The 10,005-nt window shown below is 39.8% G+C and overlaps 1 protein-coding gene across 2 annotated transcripts; it reads left to right on the top strand.

Annotated features, from left to right (window-relative positions):
* The first annotated feature begins 4,407 nt into the window (after positions 1–4,407).
* On the top strand, positions 4,408–9,400 carry LOC118748767 (programmed cell death protein 6). 2 transcript variants are annotated; one of them, XM_036483450.1, is made up of 3 exons: positions 4,408–4,573; positions 4,627–5,002; positions 8,817–8,901. In XM_036483450.1, exons 1-3 carry the CDS (start codon positions 4,512–4,514, stop codon positions 8,826–8,828), a joined length of 450 nt encoding a protein of 149 aa, XP_036339343.1. In that variant the 5' UTR covers positions 4,408–4,511; the 3' UTR covers positions 8,829–8,901. The 2 variants fall into 2 exon arrangements, with proteins under 2 accessions (XP_036339343.1, XP_036339335.1); XM_036483442.1 differs by having other exon boundaries at positions 4,419–4,573; positions 8,836–9,400.
* Positions 9,401–10,005: the final 605 nt, after the last annotated feature.

Below are 10,005 nucleotides of genomic sequence, written 5' to 3'. Positions count from 1 at the left end.
CCGAAGAAATGAGCAGCCTACTTTAGTAGGCAATTCACACTGCAACCTTCGGTAGACAAGGCCAAACGTCGAGTGACCAGGAGGCTGCACAGCTGCTAAAAAACAGTGCACCACTTGTTTTCACCAGCTGTGAAGTGAAGGGGGCCATCGGGAAGGCGAAAGCCATTGAAGCCGACGGAATCTATGTATATGCTGATGCTAAAACATTTAGGGCCTAAGGGAGTAGCTTACCTGACGGAGGTCCTCAACCTGTCCATGGCCACTCTCATCATTCCTGGTGTGTGGAAATCAGGGAGAGTGGTCCCACTGCTGAAACCGGGGAAGCCCGCCAACAAAGGATACTCTTATCGCCCGATAACGATGATTTCCCCGGCCGCGAAGACGCTTGAGGCCCTACTACTCCCATACTTCACTTGCCACCTGACCCCAGCGAAGCACCAACACGGATTCCGTAAAGTGCACAGCACAACAACAGCACTTAACGCCATAAACACCCAAATAACTCGTGGCCTAAATCGAAACCGCCCCTGTGAGAGAACGGTCCTAGTAGCGCTGGAATTGTCAAAGGCGTTTGACACCATCTGCCATTCCACGCTACTAGAAGACATCGAGGCCTCCTCACTCCCACAGGGACTGAAGCGCTGGTCGGCGAATTATATGAGTGGTCGACAGTCGTCAGTAATCTTCCGAGATCAAACCTCGAAACCAAGAAGGATCAAACAAGGGGTTCCAAAAGGTGGTGTTCTCTCACCCTTACTATTTAAATTATACATCTCGAAGCTTCCTCAACCACATGTGGGAGTTTCCCTGATCTCATACGCTGACGGTTTCTCGATTTTGGCGTCCGGGAATGGAATTGATGACCTCTGCTCAAAAGTGAACGAATATCTCTCCAGCCTTTCTCGCTTCTTCACTGCAAGGAGCCTAACACTCTCGCCAACGAAATCAACGGCGACTCTCTTCACCATCTGGGCGAAGGTGGTCAGGCTAGAGCTAGGCATACACGTCGATGGCACACCAATACCGATCGTAAACAACCCGAAAATTTTAGGGGCCACACTCAATAGCCTGCTCTCCTACTCCACGCACACAACCGCAGTTGTCAATAAAGTACAGAGCCGCAACAAGGTCCTCAAGTCGCTCGCCGGCAGCACTTGGGGCAAAGACAAAGAAACGTCGCTGGCAACATACAAGGCAATTGGCCGGCCGGTTCTAAACTATGCTGCTCCAGTTTGGACGCTGGGGACTAGTTGGACGCAGTGGACGAAGCTACAGACTTGTCAGAACGCCGCACTACGGGCAGCGACTGGGTGCCTTCTGATGACGCCTGACGACCACCTGCACAGCGAAGCCCAAGTGCTCCAAGTAAGGGAACACAACAAAATGCTCTGTAAGCAATTTCTGATGGGGTGTCACAGAAGTGAACACCGCTGCTTCAGGAGGAGCCTCCGCCCAGGCACGTCAGGGGGCACCTATTCGTGTACAAGGACGCAGTCCAACAGTACTTAGACCAACCACTGAACCCGACGACATACAGACGAGCCATCAACGACATTCATAGAGGGTCAGTTACCACCTAACTCGACTCTCGACCTATGAATGCCGTAATAGGAGCCCAAGAAGAGACGGAGCTTCAACTGCCAAGAGAGACCCGCGTTACCCTGGCTCAATTACGGTCTGGATACTGTAGCCGCCTCAACAGCTACCTGTCCAGACTCGACCCCAATATTCTCAATGAGTGCCCGGCATGGGGAGAATCCCCCACGACACCAACCACCTCTTCACGAGCCAGCTCAATCCGACTCAGCTTATACCCCTCTCCCTCTGGTCCGAACCCATTGAAACAGCTCGTTTCCTGGGCCTCCCGTTAGTTAAGCTTCACGAAAATGATTGAACATAGACCCGAAAAAGTAGTGCCGCTACAACAACAACAACAACAACGAAAAATTGTAGTTGAAAAGGTAAGTTTATGAAAAGGCATTGATGAGTGGCAACGCTGTAGTAAGCAACACTGAGGGCTCCAGTAATCGAAAAAATTTTGCATATACAGACTGCCTTTAAGTATACATTCTGCGTTCTGGACTAATTTCACCTTAAGTTTCTAATGCCTTTACTGCCTGTATGCAGCTCTCAAGAAAAGCAAAAACTCCATATAAAATGACGTACAAGAAATGGCTAAGAAATTTTCTTGAGTCAACATTCTTTAAAGGCCTTTATGCAGCTCTCCAGAAAAGCAAAAATCTCCATATAAAATGACGTGCAAGAAATGGCTAAGGAATTTTCTTGAGTAAAAATTCCTTAAGGCAGTACGCAGTTCTTAAGAAATCTACTACGGTTTTCTGAAGTTTCTTGTGAAAAAAGAGCAAAGGCAACCCAAGTTTGCAACAGAAATATATGCCCGTTCCATTAATTCTTGAGGAAAGAGTGAGGCAACAGGCTGTGAAGTATCAAAAATGTCAAAATTCCTTGGACACACACGCGAAATAATGGCAATTTTTTATTGACAGTTTTCTTGAGAGCTGCATACAGGGCTTAAGGCAGTACGCAGTTCTTCAGGAATTTTTACGATTTCTACTACGGTTTTCTAAAATTTTTTGTGAAAAAAGAGCATAAGGCAACCCAGGTTTGCAACAGAAATATATGCCCGTTCCATTATTTCTTGAGGAAAGAGTGAGGCAACAGGCTATGAAGTATCAAATATCTCAAAATTCCTTGGACACACCCACGAAATAATGTCAAATTTTTCTTGACCGTTTTCTGAGAGCTGCATACAGGGCATAAGCCAGTACGCAGTTCCTGAGGAATTTGCTACGCTTTCTACTACACTTTTCTAAAGTTTTTTGTGAAAAAAGAACACCAGGCAACCCATGTTTGCAAAAGAGATATATGCCTGTTCCATTATTTTTCGTGGAAAGAGTGAGGCAACAGGCTGTGAAGTATCGAAAATGTCAAAATTCCTTCGGCACACACGAAATAATGGCAATTTTCTCTTGACCGTTTTCTTGAAAGCTGCATACACCGAATTAAGGAAATTTGACTCAAGAAATTTTCTTACCCATTTCTTGTACGTCATTTGATATGGAGTTTTTGCTTTTCTTGGGAGCTGCATACAGGCCTTAAGTCAAGTGACGTCTAACCGTGAATATCGTGAGGAATGTGGAACGAACTCATGAACCAAAAATACAAGATCACGTAAGAACGCGACGTTGTACTTTTAACTGGTTTTAAGAAAAAAGTTTGCGAAAGCGGGTTCGTCAGCTGAGCGTTTGTTTACATCACAAGCACAACTATTTTACACTTTTATTCAAGTAAAGAAGAGTTAATTAAACATGACAACACATTTTAAAGCATTTTGTTGCATCATTTTACCTAAATTGTGCGTTTAAAATGGCTGACAATAACTTTGGCTAATTTTGGTTTTCGTTGTTTTCTTTGCTTTGTTTACTTTTCGCTCGTTTTCCAGTGAAACAAGATGGCGTAGAACCCGCTAAAAAAATGGACTTTTTTCACTCTCTTGTTCTTACGTGATCTTGTGTCTTTCGTTCATGGAACGAACTGTGAATACCCCAAGAGATGCCCTCTGGGCAGAATTTAAGGCGAATTAATATAAGGTGGTGTTACTAGCTCAGCTGGTTTTGTGTATGTGTTTCGCGGCACGGCTTCTGATACCAAATTGAAAAATTTTGTTTGAATTTCTACACACACTCTTACAGATTTTGACAGTTTATGCCGCCAAAGCAAAAACAAAATACATGTAAATTTTTGTTTTTGTACTCCTGCTACACCTTATATTAATACGCCTTGGCAGAATTGTCATGAACCAAAAATACAAGATCACGTAAGAACGCGACGTTGTATTTGCAACTGGTTTTGAGAAAAAGGTTTGGGAAAGCGGGTTCGTCAGCTGAGCGTTTGTTTACATCACAAGCACCACTATTTTACACTTTTATTCAAGTAAAGAAAAGTTAATTCAACATGACAACACATTTTAAAGCATTCCATGAACGAAAGACACAAGATCACGTAAGAACAAGAGAGTGAAAAAAGTCGATTTTTTTAGCGGGTTCTACGCCATCTTGTTTTACTGGAAAACGAGCGAAAAGTAAACAAAGCAAAGAAAACAACAAAAACCAAAATTAGCCAAAACTATTGTCAGCCACTTTAAACGCACAATTTAGGTAAAATGATGCATCAAAATGCTTTAAAATGTGTTGTCATGTTGAATTAACTCTTCTTTACTTGAATAAAAGTGTAAAATAGTGGTGCTTGTGATGTAAACAAACGCTCAGCTGACGAACCCGCTTTCGCAAACTTTTTTCTCAAAACCAGTTACAAATACAACGTCGCGTTCTTACGTGATCTTGTATTTTTGGTTCATGGTGTCTTTCGTTATGAGAATTGTTCCAGTGTGAAAACGACCATTCACAATTAAAACGATATGTTTATGACATTTCTAATATAAATGAAAATTAGTCATCGTGGTTCATTTTTGATAGTTTTAAATATTTAGAATGGCTTATAGTTCTCAATCATCAATGCCTGGTCAACAATTTTTGTGGGACGTTTTTCAAAAGTAAGATATAATCACAAATTAAATATGTATTTGCTTGCCGACACTGCTTTCAGAGTCGACAAAGATCGAAGTGGACATATATCGGCAGACGAGTTACAAATAGCTCTCTCGAATGGTACTTGGAGCCCATTCAATCCAGAAACAGTACGTTTAATGATTGGTATGTTTGATCGTGAAAATCGTGGAACGGTTTCATTTCAAGATTTTGGAGCTCTATGGAAATATGTTACTGATTGGCAGGATTGCTTTCGTTCTTTCGACCGGGACAATTCCGGAAATATTGACCAAGAAGAATTAAAAACAGCATTGTCTTCGTTTGGATATCGGTTGTCAGATAATCTGGTAGACACTTTGATTCGTAAATTCGACCGGTTCGGAAGGAGAACTATACTTTTCGACGACTTTATACAATGTTGCATAGTTCTATATGTGAGTAATTTATCCGGGAAATGTTTAGTAGCGCTCACATCGTTTTTGGGTGGTTGCGGAGGGGGAGGGAGCGGGGCCGCCAAACCCTCCCCACTAGAAAGGGGACAGTCCCCGCTTTGTAAAAAGGCGTACCCCCATTGAGCTCTTCCCGCAGGCCCCTAGCGAGCCGTTTGGAAAAGGGAAAAACGGAATTTTCTTTGGCAAACAGCAGTTTGAAGTGGAATATGACCCAACTAACAGAAACCGTGGGATTTTTTAATAAAAGAAATTATGCCAAATTAGATATCGGGCGATTTTGAATAAAGGGCGTGTGTGAATCGGTAACAAAGTTCTATGGGGAAAGCTGTTGAATAATATTTTTACTATGGTGAGACAATTTTGCCAATCCAATGATGACCGCAGATTTATGCAGAATAAAATATTCCAAATTGAAGTGAAATTAATATTTTAAGAAAACATCTACCATAGTTGTTTGCAATTCATCAGCTTAAACTTTTATTTAACGAAAAATTACACACATCAACAATCTATGCGATTGTCAAAATTTTTCATGCATTTGTCAAAAATTTCACTAGCCTCATGAGCTACTGAAATTTTATTCACCTCATAGTTTTCAAAAATTTACTCGCCGCGAACTTTGTTACCGATTCATACACGCTCAAAGAATAAAAAAGTTATATAAAAATAGAAAAAAACAAGTTTTTATAAAAAAAGTGTATTTTTAACAAATGTATTTTTGTGTAGAATTCCTTTCTGCGTAGGCGGCCTTCGGCCGCACTTAGGGATTATAGCCCTCAGGCAGTAGAATTCTCCTTTCTGTGTTGCCAAAGAAGGGGGGCTGAACACCTTTTGCAGAGAACACGTTTCTGCGTAGGCGGCCTTCGGCCGCACTTAGGGATTATAACTTTCAGGCAGTAGAATTCTCCTGTCTGTTTTTCGAAGAAAAGGAGCTGAACACCTTTTGCAGAGAACACCTTTGTGTATTTTTATTGCTTATTGGGTTATATCCTACCTTCTTTTGTCTCATTGGTCGCGTTCATAAGACGAAGCTGTTTAGCTCATCTGCTACGGAACTGCTGGCTACTGTTGAACCCAACAATTACGTCTTAGAAACGGCTTGATGAATATGCTGCCAAATATACAGCTGATAAATGTAAACAAATGAAATTGCAACAAATAGAGATATTTGCGGCGATACTATTTAGAATTCAACGCTGAGCGGCCGCCGTGTTGAAAAAATCGTTCAATGTTACAATGAATTAAACAGTGTAAAATTATATAGCAAACATCTTAAAAACATATATTTAGAAACGTAGTATTATTATAAAATATTTTAGTTACTTTATCATATCAGTAATATAAAATAGAATACATTTATTTGCAGCTGCCCCCTAACAACGCGGCGTAAGTATTTTCGATCAGTTGTTTAGGCTAAGCCCAACACGTTGAGTTCAGGTAGCGTAAACATTTTCGGGTGGAAAAAATGGCGGAAAGTTGCCAACTGTTGGGCTGAGCGTAACTACTCAACTGTGCGTTTCTAAGACAAACAGCCAACGGTTACCCAACAACTACGACTTATGAACGCGAATATTCTTTTGCATGGTGAAATAATAACAAGGTGTTGTCATTATCGACGTGTTTGTTGTAATTTTGGCAAGATCGGCATGCTTATTTTCAGTGCTGCCGATCTTAATTTTTATACTACTATTCGTTGGGAAATACTATCTAAAATACTCAATTTTAGTATTTCGTTTTAACGCGATTTTTAAAGAACTTGGTGTTTTCAGAACGATATTAATATTTAAAATGCTGGGTTTGTATAATTTGTGTCCTCAAAATATAAAATATAACAGATATCGTGGTGATCAATGGAAAAAGACGTACACTCGTGTCATAATATCTAGCCAGATGGACTACTGATACACTAGAATAGAGCGGCAGTTTGGTTAAATTACGATTTCGCTTTTATTAGATATTTATGTGTTTTAATCTATTTCAAAAACTATTTACAGCCTTATAGGAAATTGCTTTATTTTACGGCCTTTCCTTTTTTTATAAGTTACAATATATGTCCAAGCTGTGTGGAGCTGACGATACAAACATATATTCAGGCTTATAAGCCTGTAATTATACATTTTTCTACATTTAATTTGAAATAGTATGCACAAACGGATTAAAAGTAGTAAATAATTAGCATCTTTTCTAATACTTTAAAATGCGTGACCGGAATAGACCTGCCGAAAAAGTGAGGTTAAGTTACTGACAACACCTTGTTATTAGGTTCTTTCCCTAACAATCCGGGTCGGATCCGGTAATTAGAGAATAAAGGCCTGTATGCAGCTCTCAAGAAAAGCAAAAACTCCATATAAAATGACGCACAAGAAATGGCTAAGGAATTTTCTTTAGTCAAATTTCCTTAAGGCAGTACGCAGTTCTTAAGAAATTTACTACGCTTTCTATTACGGTTTTCTAAAGGTTTTTGTAAAAAAAGAGCACAAGGCAACCCACGTTTGCAACAGAAATATATGCCCGTTCCATTATTTCTTGAGGAAAGAGTGAGGCAACAGGCTGTGAAGTATCAAAAATGTCAAAATTCCTTGGACACACACACGAAATAATGTCAATTTTTTCTTGATCGTTTTCTTGAGAAAGCGAAAAGTTTGCTCTCAAAAATGGAACATAATCCAGAAGTACGGGAACGCAAAAAACCACATTTCGTGCCCAGAATTTAAGAAACAGCTTATTCGCGGTATGTTTGTTTTTGTCACTTAAATGCAAACTCTTGAAAATTGAATTTTTGTTTCCCAAATTTGATTTTAAGAATATAAAGATTGAAAATGCATTCACTATTCCTTAAAAGCCCCAAGTAAATGCAGGCAACATGTAAACTCAAAACAGCTGATATGCACTTTGACGCCTTATCCATTTTACAGGCTAACCTAATATTCACGCACGCCGCCAATTTACTGTCAAAAATTTCTCATGCACATACAACTTGTATGGGACCAACCGAAATTGAACGGTGTGCGTATGAAGCTAACTCAGTTTCCAATTTTTGTTCTGCGTGACATTTTGATTTGACGTTTCGCTCAATGAAATCAAATGCAAACGCACGCAAGCCAATTTCGGGTGACGCAAAAAAACAAATTCGACGGCGTGCGTACCAAAACGCAAGCCGCGAATATTAGGTTAGCCTGTTAACCGGAGAAAAAGTCCGGGCTGTTTCGGGCAGGAAGAAGAAGACACTTACGATCCAATACGTTCCAATTTTCGGTCTCTACTACCCATTTTGTTGAGTACGGGAATGATTTCTGGGCTATTTTGCGTACGGGAAAGAACCTATTATTACTCCATGATTCTTTTGCATATTTCGGAGATTGACAGCTGAACTCCGCCATTTAATTTGCATATGCAACCAAAGTCAGACGCGTGCTTTTGAAGGTGTTTTTCTTAAAAGAATTGTGATTAATTGGTAATTATTAAAGTCGTAAAGCAAGTTATAACTAATCGATTGAAGTGTAAAGTGAAGGGGAATACAAAAATGTATTGGTGAAGTGGCTGCTTTAAGGAGTATAGGAGTGATAAATGTACGCTAATTTCCGAATTTTACAAAAAAGGGCATATTTCAAACCCAAATTGTAAATAAATTAGTGACCAAAATTTACAAAAGAGTGTTAAAATAATGCGTAGACCCTTGACTATAAGTGTGTGGAATTTTTTTTGGATCGGGCGACCCCTTTGGACGGAATAGCCCGAAATAGTTGTGAGCGCTACTAAACCCCACCCATTTATCCTGTAAAATTTTCCTTCTAAGTTTTGGTTGTAAATTTCAGACCCTAACATCGGCTTTCAGGCAACACGATACAGACATGGATGGGGTTATTACTATACATTACGAACAATTTCTCAGTATGGTATTTTCTTTAAAAATATGAGCTTTAGAAACCATATCTTTTAAATGCATTTTAACTTTCCATTGAATTTAAAGTATAGAGCTTGTCTCTTCTTTACAGTACCTGCATGGCGAAACCTGCGCCACAGTATACTAGTAAAAAGGTTTTTGTTGTAACTGTCTTGGCGTAAATGCAGAATACTAACAGCCAATTTCACGAAAGCAATTTAACCGCTCTATTCAGTTTAAATTTGTCAGTAACCGATACATAATTGAACTATAAGTTAAAAATTATATATATATTTTTTTTTAATTTTTAATAGAAATTGACTGACAGAAATTAGAAATCATTTTCCGTTTAAATTGCTGGTGAAACCGGCAGTTGCAATTCTAAAATAAAAAAAATGTATATGGGGATTGATAGAGATCACTGAGGTGAGCTTAGCGGCATATTTTTTTTTGGGATACAACTACAAGAGTTATTAAAGGTCAAAGTTCAAATTAAACATTCTTTTATATCAAAAATTTTCAAAAACACCATAATTTTTTGTACATATGTTATATATACGGTTACCAGATATCTGTGGCCAAAAAGCTGGGTATTTCTAAAGCATAATCCGAACCTACAATATTGTTTCTGGAATAAAAAGACATAACATTTTACATGGGTGAGACTTCCGGTGAAAGCAAGGTGGCGCACAGGCATGGTGGCGAACCCGGTCTAGCTCGTCGGATGGGTGGTCTTTACCAGCTGCCTTACCTACACCCACATCAACAAAATTTTACAATCATGCCTGATTACTGTAGTAAAAGAAAAAAAAGTCGAAGCACAGGAGATGAAGGAAAAATACACAGCATGAAGTCCCGTCCTGTCAGGTGGAGTCGTCCCTCCCCTTCTACGTGCAACATACGCGTAGCCATGGGTATTGCTGCGACTGCCGCTACCTAACAACACCCCCTAAGCCTGACAAAGTCCGTTGGTCACTAGTCCATACGTCAACTACCCGTCTAGTCTATCGTCAACACCCACTTGCCCCTTCTTCTACCTAATTGTAAGACCCACACCAACTTAAGACGTTAAGCATTCCATTATAATGCCTATGTGCATTAC

The sequence above is a fragment of the Rhagoletis pomonella genome, unplaced genomic scaffold, assembly GCF_013731165.1.
Source record: "Rhagoletis pomonella isolate Grant_MI unplaced genomic scaffold, Rhpom_1.0 Rhpom_scaffold_00001, whole genome shotgun sequence".
NCBI classification, from domain to species: Eukaryota; Metazoa; Arthropoda; class Insecta; order Diptera; family Tephritidae; genus Rhagoletis; species Rhagoletis pomonella.
This window is presented reverse-complemented; position numbering and strand designations above follow the sequence as displayed.